General features: G+C 38.7%; 1 protein-coding gene across 1 annotated transcript in view; it reads left to right on the top strand.

Moving 5' to 3' along the window:
• Positions 1-16378, top strand: part of Mybpc1 (myosin binding protein C, slow type) — a 53252-nt gene that overhangs the window by 4369 nt on the left and 32505 nt on the right. The window contains exons 5-11 of the mRNA XM_028783035.1: positions 544-595; positions 2631-2687; positions 8746-8912; positions 10273-10405; positions 12231-12355; positions 13228-13333; positions 14624-14790. Of these exons, the coding sequence (XP_028638868.1) occupies positions 544-595; positions 2631-2687; positions 8746-8912; positions 10273-10405; positions 12231-12355; positions 13228-13333; positions 14624-14790 (807 nt within the window). The remainder of the gene's footprint in view (positions 1-543; positions 596-2630; positions 2688-8745; positions 8913-10272; positions 10406-12230; positions 12356-13227; positions 13334-14623; positions 14791-16378) is intronic.

Genomic DNA, 16378 nt, shown 5'->3' with positions numbered 1-16378 from the left:
GAAGGAAGGAAGGAAGGAAGGAAGGAAGGAAGGAAGGAAGGAAGGAAAGAAGGAAGGAGGAAAGCTATGATGATGACCTGGATAGGGCATCTGCAGGAGGTAAGATGTCAAGCAGATACAAAATGATCATGGGTCCCTCACTGTAAGGACCTCTAGTACTCAACGGGGCTGCATCACCCCAGCCAGGCTAAGACATCTAAGAGTGCCCTGGGAAAGTTTTTCAGAATTCTGATATTTGGACTTCCCTCTATGATAGATCAAAATCTCTATCAGCAAAGATCAAGTTGGTGCATTTTAAAAGTTCTTTCTGAAATAGTGGGCAGGCAGGCAGACTGGCAAGTTGCCTCCGAAGTCTCCCTGTTGGCTCTTCATTTAAAGGACAAGAGATGGCGATGTCCTGGTAACTCAGGCACCCTGGAAGACTGTGTCTCCTTTCACCCAATGCCTTTCAGTCTGGAGAAGTCTTCACAGTCCATGACAGAACCAAATACAAAATTGCCTTCTTAATTGTCATTCATTGTATTGTTTTCTTTCTTTCCAAAGAATCTACTGGAACTACTCCAAACATTGACATCAGATCTGCCTTCAAAAGAAGGTAATCTCATAGCGGGAATCCAGATAGCTCTCGCATAACACGGAGATGGAAGACTTTCCCTCCATATGCCATAGTCCAAAAGTCCATTTCACTACAGCCAAATGTGTCGTGCATTTAAAGTTGCTATTTTAAAAAGCCATGAGTTTAATACCCAATCAAACTTATACCGATAATTTCTTGGGGAATTCTTGTTAGAGTGGAACCTCCATTTTGCAGCTCACCTGGTTGTCTTAGATTATCCATCCACTGAGCAATAACTTCATCCTTCATCACCTTGTTTGCCACCAAATAGCCAAAAGAGACACAGAAAGAGACACTTCATACAGCACCAGCAAAGAAAACTTCCATTTCTATTTCTTTTAATCAATTAAAGAACTACAAAACTGGGTGCCCTACCCCAATTACAATTAAGAAACTACTTAGTAAAACTAATACTGTAGACTTTTGGATTATCTGAAATAAATAACTGCTAGATCTGCTGGTGTTAACAATGCTGAAGAAAGGAATAATTTAGATACCCATTTAATTAATTTTTCCAGCTGCCAAGACTGAAAAATCAGGGGAGCAAGAAAGAAAAATGATTTTTTTTTTGCTAGCTTCTGAGAAATGCAACTACCTGTCTCTCATCATTATGCTACTGTGCTTGGTGATGCCACAGTATACATTGTTGAATGAGGACAGATGTTTTATTCTTCTTAAAACTGACTCTACATACCGTTTTGTTGAATAAGAAAAGTTGTACTAGAGAATAAAATATGTGATCCCTTTATTACAAAGCAATGATTTTGTCTGATTAAAAAGACATACTTCCTGCCTAAAATATCAAGAAATACAACGTTTAGTGACTTGTAAAAACTATTATATATTACATAATCAATTGATGATACTTTTTTAACTTGGAAATAAAAGATCCTCAAACTTTCAAATCCTCTTACTTCCATCCCTCCCATCAACCCCTAGTGCTTTGTAATAAACAGTAAACTGTTTTAAACATGCTTGTGGCACATGCAGGTATGTAAGAGAGAGAGCTACTCTTTTGTGCTTTGAAATTGCAGAAATGTGTTCACTTCAAAAGGTCCTCAGCTATCTGCTAACAGAAAATTTGAAAACGAGTTAGTCAGGTTTAATTTCTTAAGACTTACATGTTAGACACACTGTTTTCAAACCCACAGACTCTTTTCGTAGAAACTACAACTAACAACTGTAAAGAGCAGGAAACAAAATCTCCGTTAAAAATTAACCATGTAAGTGAGTTTATAGGACAGTTTAAACACCAGCGCCTCAGCTTCTTAGAAAGTCAAGACAGCAGGCTGCATGCCTGATTTTGATGCATTTCTCCATAGGAAAATACCTTAAGCAGTTCCTAAGAAAGTGTTCATTAGCAACTCAAGAGAAAACTTTTTTTTTTTTTAAACTTCATTTTAAAAGGTGCTAGCAAGAAAACCGAATGACCATGCTGCACAGAGCAGGTCTCTTTAAAGCAGAAAGAAATGCATCTCCTAGAAAGCTCTACAGTGAGTAGCTCTGTTGATATCACTTATCTGATTCATCTATTCATGGGCGTAAAGGATATCTTTAGACATAAGGCTGTGCCCTTATATGTCTGACAAGCAACCCTTCATCCTTCGAGCCAATCTCTGCCTTCCATGGATAACAGAGATCAGCTAAAGTCCTTTGCTTTTTTATTCAGCTTTCTTTCCAGAGCCCCCAACTTGCAAAAACAAAGTACTTTGCGTTGCTTGGCTTCGGTGCATTTGTGTTATCTGGTTTTTAACACAAATCCAAGCAGTTTCTTATATGCAATATCCACTGTGTACTCTACAACCATGCAGGAACACAAGCTCCTGATGTCCCCCTTTTCCACAAGGATGTACTCCAAAAAACGTACAATGTCACTTGTGTGAAAAGAAATAGTTTGTGTTGATTTAGTCCTTGTGTGCTGGTCCAAGATTGCATATACATTCCATGTAGAGTGTTCATTGGGGGGAACTTGTCTCTGTGTCTGCATTAAATCCTTTTCTTTTGTTAATGACAGTGGAGAAGGTCAAGAGGATGCAGGGGAACTTGACTTTAGTGGTCTCCTGAAACGTAGGTGAGAACCTAGTGTTACCGGGAGGCACTGTGGCCTGGATCTTTTAGACCCAGAGAAGTCAAATTTCAGCTGAATGCTTTTCAAAAAAAAATTTGTCATTTCTTAATATGTGTTTCGCTTATAGAATGTAACAACCAACTAAAAGAGAGAGAGAAAGTGACAAGTACATACTAATTTGGTGATGTGGATGCTTCCTAAACTTTCTGCTTATGTGTTTGATGAGTTTTCGTGTATTTTCTTAGTCGAGGGTGAGGAAATTTGATAACTGAGACATAAGCTTAAATTCCCAGAAATAGCCAAGATGACATCCATTTCTCTTCTGTGACTGGGTAAATACAGCTTTTATTCTACCTTTGATTTTTGATATTTGACTGAAGAGGTCAATTACACATTTTGGAGGGGGATAGTCTTTTCAATAGGCAGATTCACTTTGATATATTATTTATGGCTCATATTGAGACATTATGGATTTGAAGACATGCTGATATTTCATAAGACACTACCTAGATGAACATTTTTTCCTAATTTTTTTATTATGATACAGTATTGATTATAAAATAAACCCTTATTCCACAGATGTTTAAAATGCCACCCTCCAGATGCACATTTTAGAAGTAATGGGATATAGTAGTAAGAAGAAATAAAGTTATCACTCATAGATCCTTGCCAGTGTCATCTTGTGTAATAGAACATATAGGATAGCTATTTGGATATTCAGCATATAACCATGTTACAGAGTGGGAAAAAAACAAAAGATAAAGTGTTATTTACAGAGACTATATTTTATCTAACAAATTTGTGAGTAGACAGTAAACTCATTAGTCTTAATTATAATTTTGGCGCTAGTTTTCATTCAGCTTTTCACATTTAAAAAATAATTTAGTCCTCTTTTGACATTAAAGGAACGTTAGTGCAAATTCTCTTCAAAAATTATAAAGTCTTAAAAAAGAAACCAGGCTCGTGTTTATATTCTCAGTTTTGTTGGATGACTTTTTTCAAGTTAGCAGAATGAAGGTTTCAATTAGAATCCCCAGCATTACAAGTTAAAACCTGAAACATTAGTCTGTGTGATTTATTAATTAGTGATAAATGTTTATCAATGCACATGGTGATATCCAGCACTTCATTTTGATATATCAATCATTAGTTTAAATAATATTAATTAATGCCCAAAGTACATTTAAAGCATCAGTATGTGAAGTGTCCTTAAGTGAGCCTCAACCTCCATTGAGAAGCCAAGGTCCTGAGACACTGAGCCCCTTAGAGTCACTCTGGAACAGAGCAGAAACCCAAATCCAAGTTTCTTTTCTTTTTTTCTTTCTGAGTCAATGCTATCCCCATGACTCCATGCTAGAAACAACCCGAGTCTGCCCCAGAAACTAAGACCGTCATTTACAATGTGCATCACGCTGCCGATTACAAGGAAGCTTTCCCGATGCACATGAACTGGAAAATGCCGACTGCTTTCTCTTTAGAAAGTAAAGCTAGATAATGTCCTGGGAAATAAAGCAGGGTTCATCCACAGAGAAGAATAGATAAGTATTTGTATGCTAGCATGACAGACTAAATCTCAATACCAAGAGGTAAATTATGGTCGTAAGATGAAAAGAGATGTTCGGTATTATCGATCACACTTTCTTGACAGTGTAGAATTCATTGGGCAACTTTGGTTAAAATGTATGTCTTCTCTGAGGTGTATTTCCCACATATGTACATGAGAAAAATAAAAAGTAATAGAATTGTAAAGATTAAATTAAATATGAAAGAACTGGATCATGGTAGGTAGCAGAAGCCATGAGCTTCCTAGCATTTTCTTTTAATGCATTTGTCTTCATATAAAGACCATACACACAGACACACAGACACACACACACACACACTCTTATTCACATACACATATACAGGCATGGATATATGAACACACACACACAAGCACACACACATAAATGCATACAATATGAACACACAAAAGCACACATACATGCATGCACACATACATACATATATACATGCATGCACACATGAGCACACACACATATAAACACACAGTAACACACATGCATGGATGCACACACACATGAGTACAATCAGGTTATTAGACTGTAAATTTAGCGGTATGGTTTGCTTTACAAAGGAAAGGGAAAGAAAAAAAATAACAGGCTGTTTCTACCAACAATTTGCATGGGGAAGAAAGAGGATTGGAATTATATAGTCCAAATGATCAAGGCGGGGAAACAAGCCTTAGAGAAAAGGGCAGCGACTATGTCTTCAGTTCTCATTTCTGTTACACCCTTGAATTAAGACTCAGGCTCATTGGATTGTTCACATAAGAGTATGTTCATTTAATGTACGTGTACTAACTCACCATTATAACCATAGAAGGATGTGTTTCTCACTAAGTTGTGATTGCACGTGTTCTCATTGTGGTCATGACACACGGTTAACCTTTGTACTTCTCTGGAAGTATGCGGTAAAAGCTCTATTGAAATAAATAGTAGAACCAGTATCTGTGTACAGAAAGTTCTCCCTTTGCAACTGAAAGCCAGCTTATTTCAATGTACACTAGATGAATCAGGGCTAATCTTTGGGGTAGTATTTCATTATGGGATTAGACCTTTATAAATACTTAAAAGTCTTATTCTACATAAAATTTCTATAAACCTTTTGTGGTTTACTGGGACCATCAATTTATAGAAACTTTTGATGTAGAAAAAGTACAGAAAACACTGTACAGGTCTATCCCAATGATTCGAAGGAATCCAGAATCTGGATTTCTCTCCCTGCTGCACTTAGTTAACCACACAGTGTCCTGAGCAGCCACCACGACAAGTAAAGATACTGCTACAGAAGACAGCTTTAACCTCCCATCCCTCCAAAATAAATGCTTCTGTTTAAGTTTGGGGTGCAACAAAGTGATAGAAAAAGAAGAAAAGGGGCCATTGATGTTCATGTACAGACTTTGATGAGGAACAGAGTGGAAAAGTGTATCTCCTCACACTTCAGTAGAATATGGAGAGGGTAAGTGACTCTGAATCTACTGTAGAAAACGGTGAGCATTTTTACTGGTTTCCTCGGTAAATATCCACCTCCTGAACCTAGTAGCTCGCATTGTTTCATCGTGTCTCTTGTAGCTATTTAAATTGTAATAAATATCAGGTGTGGAGCTTCATGGGGAGAGTGTTTGCCTGGCTTGTACAAGGCCGTGGGTTCGATTACCAACACCACATAAACTGGGCATGGTGGGCCACACCTGTAATCACAACACTCAGGAGGTGGGAGCAGGAGGCTCAGAAGTTTAAGGTCATCCTTGGCTGCACTATAAAGTCAAGGCCAGCCTGGGCTGCATGAGCCATGTTAAAAGCAAACCTAAAACAGAATAAATTATATAGACTGTGATATCTTTATGTTTTCCACCAAATGTAATATGGAATATGTAAGTTGAAATATATACGATATAATTCCAATTGATTAAAGTACCAGATTTAACAAAATCTCCAGGGCCAGAGAGATGGCTCAGTGGTAAAGAGCACTGATTGTTTTACCAAAAGTCCTGAGTTCAACTCCCAGCAACTACAGAGTAGCTCACAACCATCTGTAATGGGACCTGATGCCCTCCTCTGGTGTGTCTGAAGACAGCAACAGTGAACTCATATACATAACATAAATAAATAAAGCTTTAAAATTAAATTTCCAGATTTAATATAATCTAAGTATGAAATAATTCTAAAATTTGGGTGGATGTATTTAGTCTGGAATGGGCTGGAAATCTTTAGTAGACTAAGGAGACACCTCACAGAAAGATATACACATGTGTGCTTACACGCTTTAACTACAGTTCTCCAAATTTAAAATACTTTTACTCTCCATTTTCGTTACCTTTAATTATTTGTGGCTGCTTGAGCGAGTGCCAAGTCATGCATGTGGGTGACCGTGGAAACCAAAAAGGTTTCAGGTCCCCTGAGGCAGGACTTACAAGCTGTGATGCTCTACTCCACATGGGTGCTGAGAACTGAACTCGGGTCCTCTGGAAGAGCAGTCTTCGTGACTGAGGCATCTCTACAGCCCCCAGTTTAAAATACTTTAGAAGACGATCTTAAAATGAAGGCCAATTTCAGTCTGCAGAGTTAGTGAATCTGACGAATTATTAGCAATGTTCCAACCTAAGGATAGTTTTTAGTTTTTCAACTTCTGTACATGAACACCGAGAATAATTTCATTTCAGAGAGATGAAAAGGATGCTTATTTCTCATTTGTTTTTTGAGACACAGTCTTACTGTGAAGCCCCGGGTGACTTGAAAGTTGCTATGTAATCCAGTCTGGCCATAAACTCAAGAGATCCATCTCTCTCTGCCTCCCTAAGTGCTGGGATTGAAGGTGTGTGTCAACATGCCCAGCTGTGACTTGAGGTTTTTAAGACATGTTTTATTTTTCTTTTTCCTTTTTGAAAAAAGATTTCTAAAGAATTTGGGGGCGGATATGTGTGTGTCCCTGCGTATATGACTGCAAAAACCAGAAGAGGGTATTGGATTCCTTGGAGCTGGGGTTACAGGTAGTTGTGAGCTTCTCAGTGTGGGTGCTAGGAACCAGACTTAGATCTTTTGCAAGAGTGATTGTGTGCTCTTAACTGTAGAGCTATCTCTCCAGCTCCTAGGCATATTTCTTTAATGGTGTGGGCTAGCCATTGCCATTGAGATGGTGGAACAAAAACCTCTCCTATCTTTCCTCTCCCTACATTAGCTTCATTTCTGGGTAGGAAGACATGACAAGCTAAAATGGAATTGGGTCTTTCAACATTATCCTTGCCTAGGTTCCCCTAAGTTCTAGGTTGCTAGTCTATTTGCTTCTCCAAGAGCATATGAATTTAAAGAGGACATTCAGAAATAGGTATGATTACTATGATAAAGCAATGCAACCCATTGTTTGTTTCCATCAACATATTTTCACATATCAACAATTGTTGAATATCAACAATTTATTGCCCAATTTTCCATAAATCTATATCCAGACCAGTCTTAGTCACAGTGAGTTTTAACTGCAATTTTTTCAAACTAACTTAATTTTAAAAAATAGTCCATTAACCTTAAACAAAACAATCAGGATTATTTACCCCCCAAAGAAAATCAGCTTAAATTATGTCTTCGATTTATACTAAACTCATTCAATAAAAAGCTCACTTCTGAATTTTGGGTTTTATTTTATAGTTTTAAAATAGGGGAGAGTCATGTTTTTTGTTTTTTTGTTTTGTTTTTTACTTTTGGAGGGGGGTTTGGACAGAATCTTACTATGTAGTCCCAGCTTGCCTGAACCTCCCTATGTTTACCAGGCTGGCCCCAAATTCACAGAGATCCACCTGCCTCTGCCCCTAAAGTGGTGTAGTCACGGACTGTTCTTTGTGATCTACACGTTCTTTGGTCAGACATCAAGATTTGGGGGTCATATATTAATGTGATAGAACAAATATTATTAGAAAAATCTAAAGGTTTGAAATATTGTCTGTATTATGTTCACATCAAAATAGAATGGGATTTTTTTCCACCCAGAGACTAATTTTAAATCTTAATTCTCTTTTGTTTTGTTTTTCAAGATAGAGTTTTTCAGTGTAGCCCTGGCTGTCCTGCAACTTTCTCTGTAGACCAGGCTGGTCTCGAACTCCGAGATCTTCCTGCTTCTGCTGGGATTAAAGGTGTCTGCCGCTACCCCCTGGCTTAAATCTTAATTTTTTAATCCACTACCCTCATGTGGGGTGAGATCTGTTTTTAAGTTTCTGAAGAATATCACCTTCAATTAGTACTTGGCCTTTTGGCAAAGATCAAATGGGACCAGACTTTAAAAACTGAAAGGGAAGTATCTCAGGATTTGTCCTGACATCCCTGCTCCTGCTACAATTGTATTTTTAAACCGGAAAAGTAAAGGTCAAAGTGTATATATTTGATCTTCTACTCTCTGGAAGTTTCCCAAGACAACAAGTCAAGTCGGTGGCTCTAAGCATCACTCTAGCATCGTTGTTCTTTAGGGGCCAGGACAGTTTCTAACCTAGATGACCGTTCTTCCGGGATAGGGAGGTGAAGCAACAGGAGGAGGAGCCCGAGATAGACGTGTGGGAGCTGCTGAAAAACGCCAACCCCAACGAGTACGAGAAGATCGCTTTCCAGTATGGCATCACTGATCTGCGTGGTATGCTTAAGCGGCTCAAGCGCATGCGCAGGGTGGAAAAGAAGAGTGCAGGTGAGCACACTGGGGGCGTGGCAGAGGCGGGTCAGCCACCTGGCCACTTGGTACTATGTGTGTCTCTGGTCTCATCCTATTAACTCATCCAGTCTGGAGCGAAGCTTCATAGGCCTGCAGGAGTTTATGGTTCCTTTCATCCATTTTGGATTTGCGTGCAGTAGTCTCTGTGTTGGTAGTGTGTGATGGCTCCTCACGGCTCAGGGTCAGCACATTTACAGTACCACAGATGCCACACAGGAAGCAGAGAATATATCTCTGTGGCCTCTCGGAACCTCTCCAAGCCTCCATTTATCCAGGCTCATATCTGCCTCATTCTCTAGGTCTTGATTTTTCTTCAGACAAGGTTCTGTCTGTTTTCTAACAGACTCTTCCACCCTTCTGACTGGACCCAAGACTGGGCTTCAAGAGTTTGCCTCTCGCCCTCAGTAAGGTTTCCAGGGTGGGTTCCCTTGGCTCTGATTTGAAACACAAAGTTGGGGATGGGGACAAAAAAGGAAGAAAGGCGTGTATTTCAAGTTAGCCAATAGCTCTTCCAATTTTTCCGTGCTGAGTCATTGTCCGGTTTCAATTGTATAATATGTCAGAGTGATATTAAGCCTATTACTGTTTCACTTCATGTTCAGATGGAATCAAAACTCTCATTACGGTGTTTCAAAAATCTGGTCCTCTCTTTTAAATGTCACTCTTAATTGATGACTGGAGAACTGGCCCTTGGGAGGCCCTGTCTGCTGCTTTGCTTGCATAACTCAGCCATCCCTGCTGACTCACTCCTACTTCATGATTCCAGAAGCATCCACTGAAGTGGAGAGCCAGCTGACGGCCTCTTTACCACACTGGCCTTTCTAAACACTGAGCTCTGAATCCATGTGTTAGGTAACCAGCTGGAAATCTAATACTCATTTTTCTCTTTTTAAAATAAGAGCAAGTGAGCATAAGCCAATAAGAGTGAAGGCATTTGCTCCAAATCTAACACTTTTGAAGTTTGAACCCAGGAACCCACAAGGCGAAAGGAGAGATCAAACTGCCCCAAAGTTCTCTTCTAACACCAATCCCTAACATGCAGGCAGGCACAGACAAAATACATAAGTGTAATCTAAAATCAATAGTAGTGCTATTTTTCTCACGCTTCTTTTAAAAACACATAAATTCTCTTTAAAATTTAACCTATCTTACCGTCTACATGTCAACAAAACTCTGAAATAGAAGTGGTAATTGGGAAGGCTTCCGACCTTATTCTTCCCTGAGACATTTTTTTGTTCTTAGATTTTCATGCATACATTAACTACTTAAACTGGTAGCCTTTGTGTATACATGCTCTCATATGCTTTGTTGTTGTTGTTTCTGTTTCTATCTACAGCTTTTGCAAAAATTCTCGATCCTGCATATCAGGTGGATAAAGGGGGCAAAGTGAGGTTCGTTGTGGAATTGGCAGACCCAAAGCTGGAGGTGAAATGGTTTAAAAATGGTCAAGAGATCCGACCCAGCACAAAGTAAGTTGGTTTTAAAAGGCTCAGTTAAAATATAAATGAACAATGGTTTGACTTAACTTTTATAGAATAAAAGAACTTTTTAGGCCTAGTCATCCATCAGTGTGTGTCCTGTCCTGTCCATGTGGTGGTCCCTCATGTATCTTTATAATGCAAAACTGTACAGAGAGAGGAGAAAAGTGGTCATCACTTTTCATGGATTTGGAATTCTGTAAGTCATAGTGCTATATAAAAGAAACTTACATTTTCTCTAAGGCTTTTCAAGTGAGTCACAATTATTTTGTGTCACTACATAATTATGTGTCATCATCTCAAAGCATTGACAAACTTCTCTCTACTCAAAATAATAAAACTTAGAAATATCTGAAATAGACATTTGATATGCCAGATGAAAATCACATCTTATAAGTAGAAGGTTTTGGTTTGGTTTTGTTTCCCCAAAATAACATGAGTCTTTGATAGTGGCTGACATCTTCTCTTTGGGTGCTCTTACAGTACCCACTGCATTACACCTGAACAGGACTAGCTGATGTTACAGTAATGAAAGGTAAACCTAAGCCTGTGTTTTATCATGTCTTGTCCCTCTTCCAGAGGAAGGAGTCAAACTGATCCCCAGTATCTGGTGGTATTGCTAGTCTGTTATGAAACTACTTCATAGAGATCCCCCTCAGTCCAGGAGGCTTTCAGCTCCAGTATATCATCTTAAGTTAATAAACGCCACATGTACATTGACATAATCTTTAATCCCAGAAACCTGTCACTTCTAGAATACAGAGAAGTGGTCTCCAGCTTTTCCATGGGCTCATGCCAAACAGCATGACTTTGAGATGATAGATAATATTTATACCTGGTGCAAAACTCTCTTGAAGATGGCCCAGACTCACTCAGACATGATTTTTCTTGGCTAGCCTTACTAGAAAATATTCTCAACATCTTCAATTTGAGAGATTTCCCCAACTTGGTTTTTTTTCTCAGCTATGAGAATGCTCTCATGTGCGCCACCATAAACAACACGTATGACTAGTCTAACATACAATCAGAGTATTTTCTCTCCTTGACTTCTAGGGTTCTGTTTCTAAGCTTTCTTTTTTAAATGGATCTGATTTGATAGGTATTGGTGTTTCGCCTTGTGTGTATGTCTGTGTACCATTGGTGCCTATGGAGGCCAGAAGTTGTGTTACAGATGGTTATGAGCTGCCATGTAGGGGCTGGGAATCAAACCCAGGTCCTCTAGAAGAACAGTCAATACAGAGTAACTGTGAGACAATGGGCCCAGTACTTAAGCTTATTTAAGAGACTATTTATTGTTGTTGATCTTATCAATTAAGGTTAGTTATTGCTTAAATTGTACAAACATTTATTCATCCAACAAAAATATCCTTTGTTTGTGGGCTAAAGAATGAAGGAAATATGTGTAAATGAATAAGATAATGTCTCTGCCACTTTGTAACATACATAATTAATATATAATTATTTGAAGAATTGTGGACTTAAAAATCTTTCTAACACACTCAACAAACTCTGTCTTCCCAAAGTGGGTTAAAAATTAACTATATGAGAATTTTTTTATATTTACACTGAAAACTTATATGAAAGAAAAGAATAACAAATTAAATAGTATGTATAAATATACATATATCCATGCGTCACAAAAATTAAGAAATGAGCTTTTGTTTGACATTAATTGGACATATAAATGATGCTGCATAAATAGAAGATTATAGCTAAATCCTTGATGCTCAAGTATTAACAAATTATAAGCCAGTTTACTAGTAAAATAAAAAAAAAATCAAGGTCTCAAACTATGCCTCCTTCCTGTTTAAAACAGATACATCTTTGAGCACAAAGGAAATGAGAGAATCATGTTTATTAATAACTGTGCACTGACAGATGACTCGGAGTACTATGTGACAGCTGGAGATGAGAAATGTTCTACCGAGCTCTTTGTAAGAGGTAAAAGGAAATCTTCTCTTGCATTATCAAGGGGCCGGGGCGCTCCTCCCAGGGACACTGATCCAAACCAAAGGCAAGGTAGCCCTATTCAGCCCGGAGAAGCAGTCACCTCCGTAGAAACCTTTGGCTTGCCTGTCAGATTGGCTCAGTATTACACCTCTGTTACACTGACAGGTGTCCTGAGTCCTACTTAGTCTTCTGATTTGTTGAAGAAGAGGGAAGCTGAGGGGAGAGAAACGCCTCTATATGAAGCTGCCTCGTGGTTTGGACTTCAAGCCAAGCACTATTCTGCAAGAAGGGTTATTTTAGTTATAGCTTCTGAAACTCAGCATCCTTTGATGGATAACCCACATTTTGCTTGCTTAGCGGAATGAAAGCAGCTTCATTAAGACAAGGGCATCATTCACTGGTGTCAGAAGAGCAGCTGGAACAGCCAGAGAAAGCCAGGTTGACCTTATTTTCTTTACTAAGTCCCCCAATTACAGACAATCCTATCCTCTCCTTGGCTGAGGGCCAAAATCAAAACCTTCAAGCTTTATAGCGTCTCCTTCATCCAAACCGTCTACTGCCTGGTACCTTACTCAATGAAGGCAGGACATTGTATTTGGTGTACATTGTATGTATTCTCCAAACCAATAATTTGATTTGAATAGTTCTGAAATAACTGGGGGTGGGGGGCACTGATCCATCATCACCATTAGCTATTTGTTTTGCCATGGACAGACTTATAGAGTTTCACCTCCAATTTACCCACCAGATAATTCATTGATAATTCTTACCCACTGCAGACATTTCCTCTGTGAACAAACTGGGGTTCAAGACACAGGCTTTGGATATTTTAATGACTTTTGATCTTCCTTTTTTCCAACTAGAGCCTCCAATTATGGTGACTAAACAGCTGGAAGATATGAACGCTTACTGTGGGGAGAGGGTAGAGATGGAAGTTGAGGTGTCTGAAGATGACGCCAATGTAAAATGGTAAATGGCTCTGCTGATACCTGTCTGTCTCTAATAGACAAAACATCTTGATAACTAATAGAATGCAACATGGGAGTGGCTTCTAAACACGGAAGTGATTGCAGCCTCTTTTGTTCTAGCAGGGATGAAAACCAAAAACATCCTCTGATCTGAAAAGCCAACTTCTAGAAATCTGACTATGCAGAGATGTACAGGGAACCAGGGACTTACTGATAAATGGACCACACAGGTTTCCCAAGACTTTTTGGCTGAAAAGACCATGGGTGTTGGGTGTTCTTAAACTTCGTAACAGACCTTACTAGTGTCCAACGTTGGAAAACATAATATACCTGTTTTCCATTTAAATCTTCATTGTCGTTGGGAATGTAATCCAGTGTGAGAGCGCTTGCCTAGCATGTTCAAGGCCCCAGACTTCAGCCCTATTGCCCAAAAAATTCAGTTTTCATCACTTTATTCTTTCAGTTCCCTGAAAAGACATGGTAGGCTGAAGATCACCAACTCTTCAAATGTTAAAAAGGGCCAGGGGACATAGCTTAGTGGTAGGAGTAGTTAGCTTGTTTGAGGCCCTCAGTTGACTACTCACATGTGCACATGCGTGCGTGCGTGAGTTCACAGCGTGCACATGAACAAGCAAACAAATAAAAAAGCTTGAGGACCTGAATAGTCTTTTATTGCATATTTCATGCGAGTTAAGCTCAAAATTAAAAGCTAGAAGATTGAAGACAATAAAATGAAATGTGGTATTAGAGGAACATAGCAAACGATACAACAGGAATTTGTAGTCATCAACATGGAAGAGATTGTCAATACTAACCTAGAACACAAATAACTTAAAAATGTGTTGTGAGACCAGAAGTGGAGCCAGATGTACACTTAGCACTGCTTCTGATTGAAGGAGAACAGGTGCTCATGTTCTTTTAATGTGATCTAGTACACAATATTTGTTACACTATGAATCAACTGGTGGATCTACCAGTAGACGTATTAATGAAGTCCTGTTCTTTAATAAATCCTTCCTGAGTATCTGGGATCTGTTAGGGACCTTGGGAGGCACTGCAGTGAGACAATAAACTAACACATTTATTTCCTGGAATTAAAATTTTTGCTTTCATAAATATATATAGCATATATATGTGAAATATTTTATATATGAAATATATATGATTATATGTCATATATAACTATTATCATATATTTATGATTTAGTTTGATTATATCTCCCGTTACCCTTCTTTATACCTTCTTCCCACTGAACCTCTTCCTCCCTCCTTTAAATCCATGTTAATTCAGGTTTAAGAATGGTGAAGAGATCTTCCCTGGTCCAAAGTCAAGATACAAGATTAAAGTTGAAGGCAAAAAACACACTTTGATCATAGAAGGAGCAACAAAGGCTGACAGTGCAGAGTACTCAGTGATGACAACAGGGGGACAATCATCTGCCAAACTCAGTGTTGACTGTAAGTAAGGCTCCGGTAGATGTCTCCTGCACTGGCTTACAAATAAGATTGTGTTTAGTAACTCTGCCTTCAGGAAACTCTGCATCTACTTCATCCTTTACTTGTGGCATCTTGAAATATGTAGAATTGGATTCAGGTCTCTTAGAAAGGAATCAACTACTTGGTTTACTAGTAAAGCATAGGGCTGGAGAGATAGCTCCGTGGTTAAGGGCACTGGCTGCTCTTCCAGAGGTCCTGAGTTCAATTCCCAGCAACCACATGATGGCTCACAACCATCTGTAATGGGATTTGATGCTCTCTTCTGACATGCAGGTGTGCATGCAGATAGATTACTCGCAGACATAAAAATAAATAAATCTTTAAAAAAAATAGTAGAGCATAAATTCTGGGGAAAAAGAAAAGTTACCTAGGACAGCTGGAGAGAGGACTCAGAGGTTAAGAGCACAAGCTGCTCTTCCAGAGATTCTGAGTTCAATTCCTAGCAACTACTTGGTGGCTCATAATTATCTATAGTGAGATATGGTGCCCTCTTCTGGCCTGTAGGCATACATGCAGGCAGAATGCTGTACAGATAATAAATAAATCTTAAAAAGAAAAGTTACCCAGAAAATTATGTGCCAAACCGTAAGTATGCCAAATGCCTAACTATATTTCACTATCAAGTTAAATCATTAAACAAAGATTTAACATTCAACACAAACTTGTAATTGCATTTGGTGTATGAAGAAAGTCGTTTAAGCCCAGGGGGGTGCCACTGAGAACACTCCATTGAAGAGCTTGTTTGCAGATGATAGGCTTCCAAAGTATAAGAGAACTGATCTTCTTGACCAAATTAAAGTAGTGATTTCTCAAAACCAGTCTATTCACAGCCGCCACGAAAACTAAAGTAGCTGCACGTCATGATCCCGATGGTCGCTCACACGTGCAGAGCAGGCATCTTTCTTCTTTACTCCTTTGTTGGTCCAGCTGCACTTGATGTGATCACAGACTTAAAAAGAAGCCATCCAGACATGCTTCTTAGGATTCATGGACCTGTGGCCATGAGTTTAATCTAAAAATGTGTGTTGACCATAGACAGGGTTTTATCTGACATTTATATCCACGGAAAGTAATTAGAGTCAGTTCTACCTTCATGAGATGTATCTATCTCTAAAAGTTATTATGCTGTGCAAATGTGTGTGTTAATAACCACAAGGTTTATGTAATAAATAAGACTTGGGGAATTATAGTCAAAAAACTCTGCTAGTCATACGTTAAAAACAAAATAAAGGGTGGAGAAATGGTTCTGTTGTTAAGAACATGCACTGCTCTAGCAGAGGACCCAGGTTCAGTCGGAGTACCCACATGGTGGCTCACAACGTTCTGTAGCTCCAATTCCAAGGGGTGTGATTCCTTCTTCTGCCCTTCATGGGTCCCAGGCATGCACATGGTATATATACATATATGTAAGTAAACATTCATTCATATAAAATAAAACAAATCTTTTAAACAAACAAAACAAAGACCTCATTCAAAAGAAAAACAGTATCATGTATTTTCCTCATGTTAAATTGTTGGCAAGTACAGCACCTTACCTTGAAAGAGTCCT

Source organism: Grammomys surdaster, unplaced genomic scaffold, assembly GCF_004785775.1.
Source record: "Grammomys surdaster isolate TR1022 unplaced genomic scaffold, NIH_TR_1.0 958, whole genome shotgun sequence".
Lineage (NCBI taxonomy): Eukaryota > Metazoa > Chordata > Mammalia > Rodentia > Muridae > Grammomys > Grammomys surdaster.
This window is presented reverse-complemented; position numbering and strand designations above follow the sequence as displayed.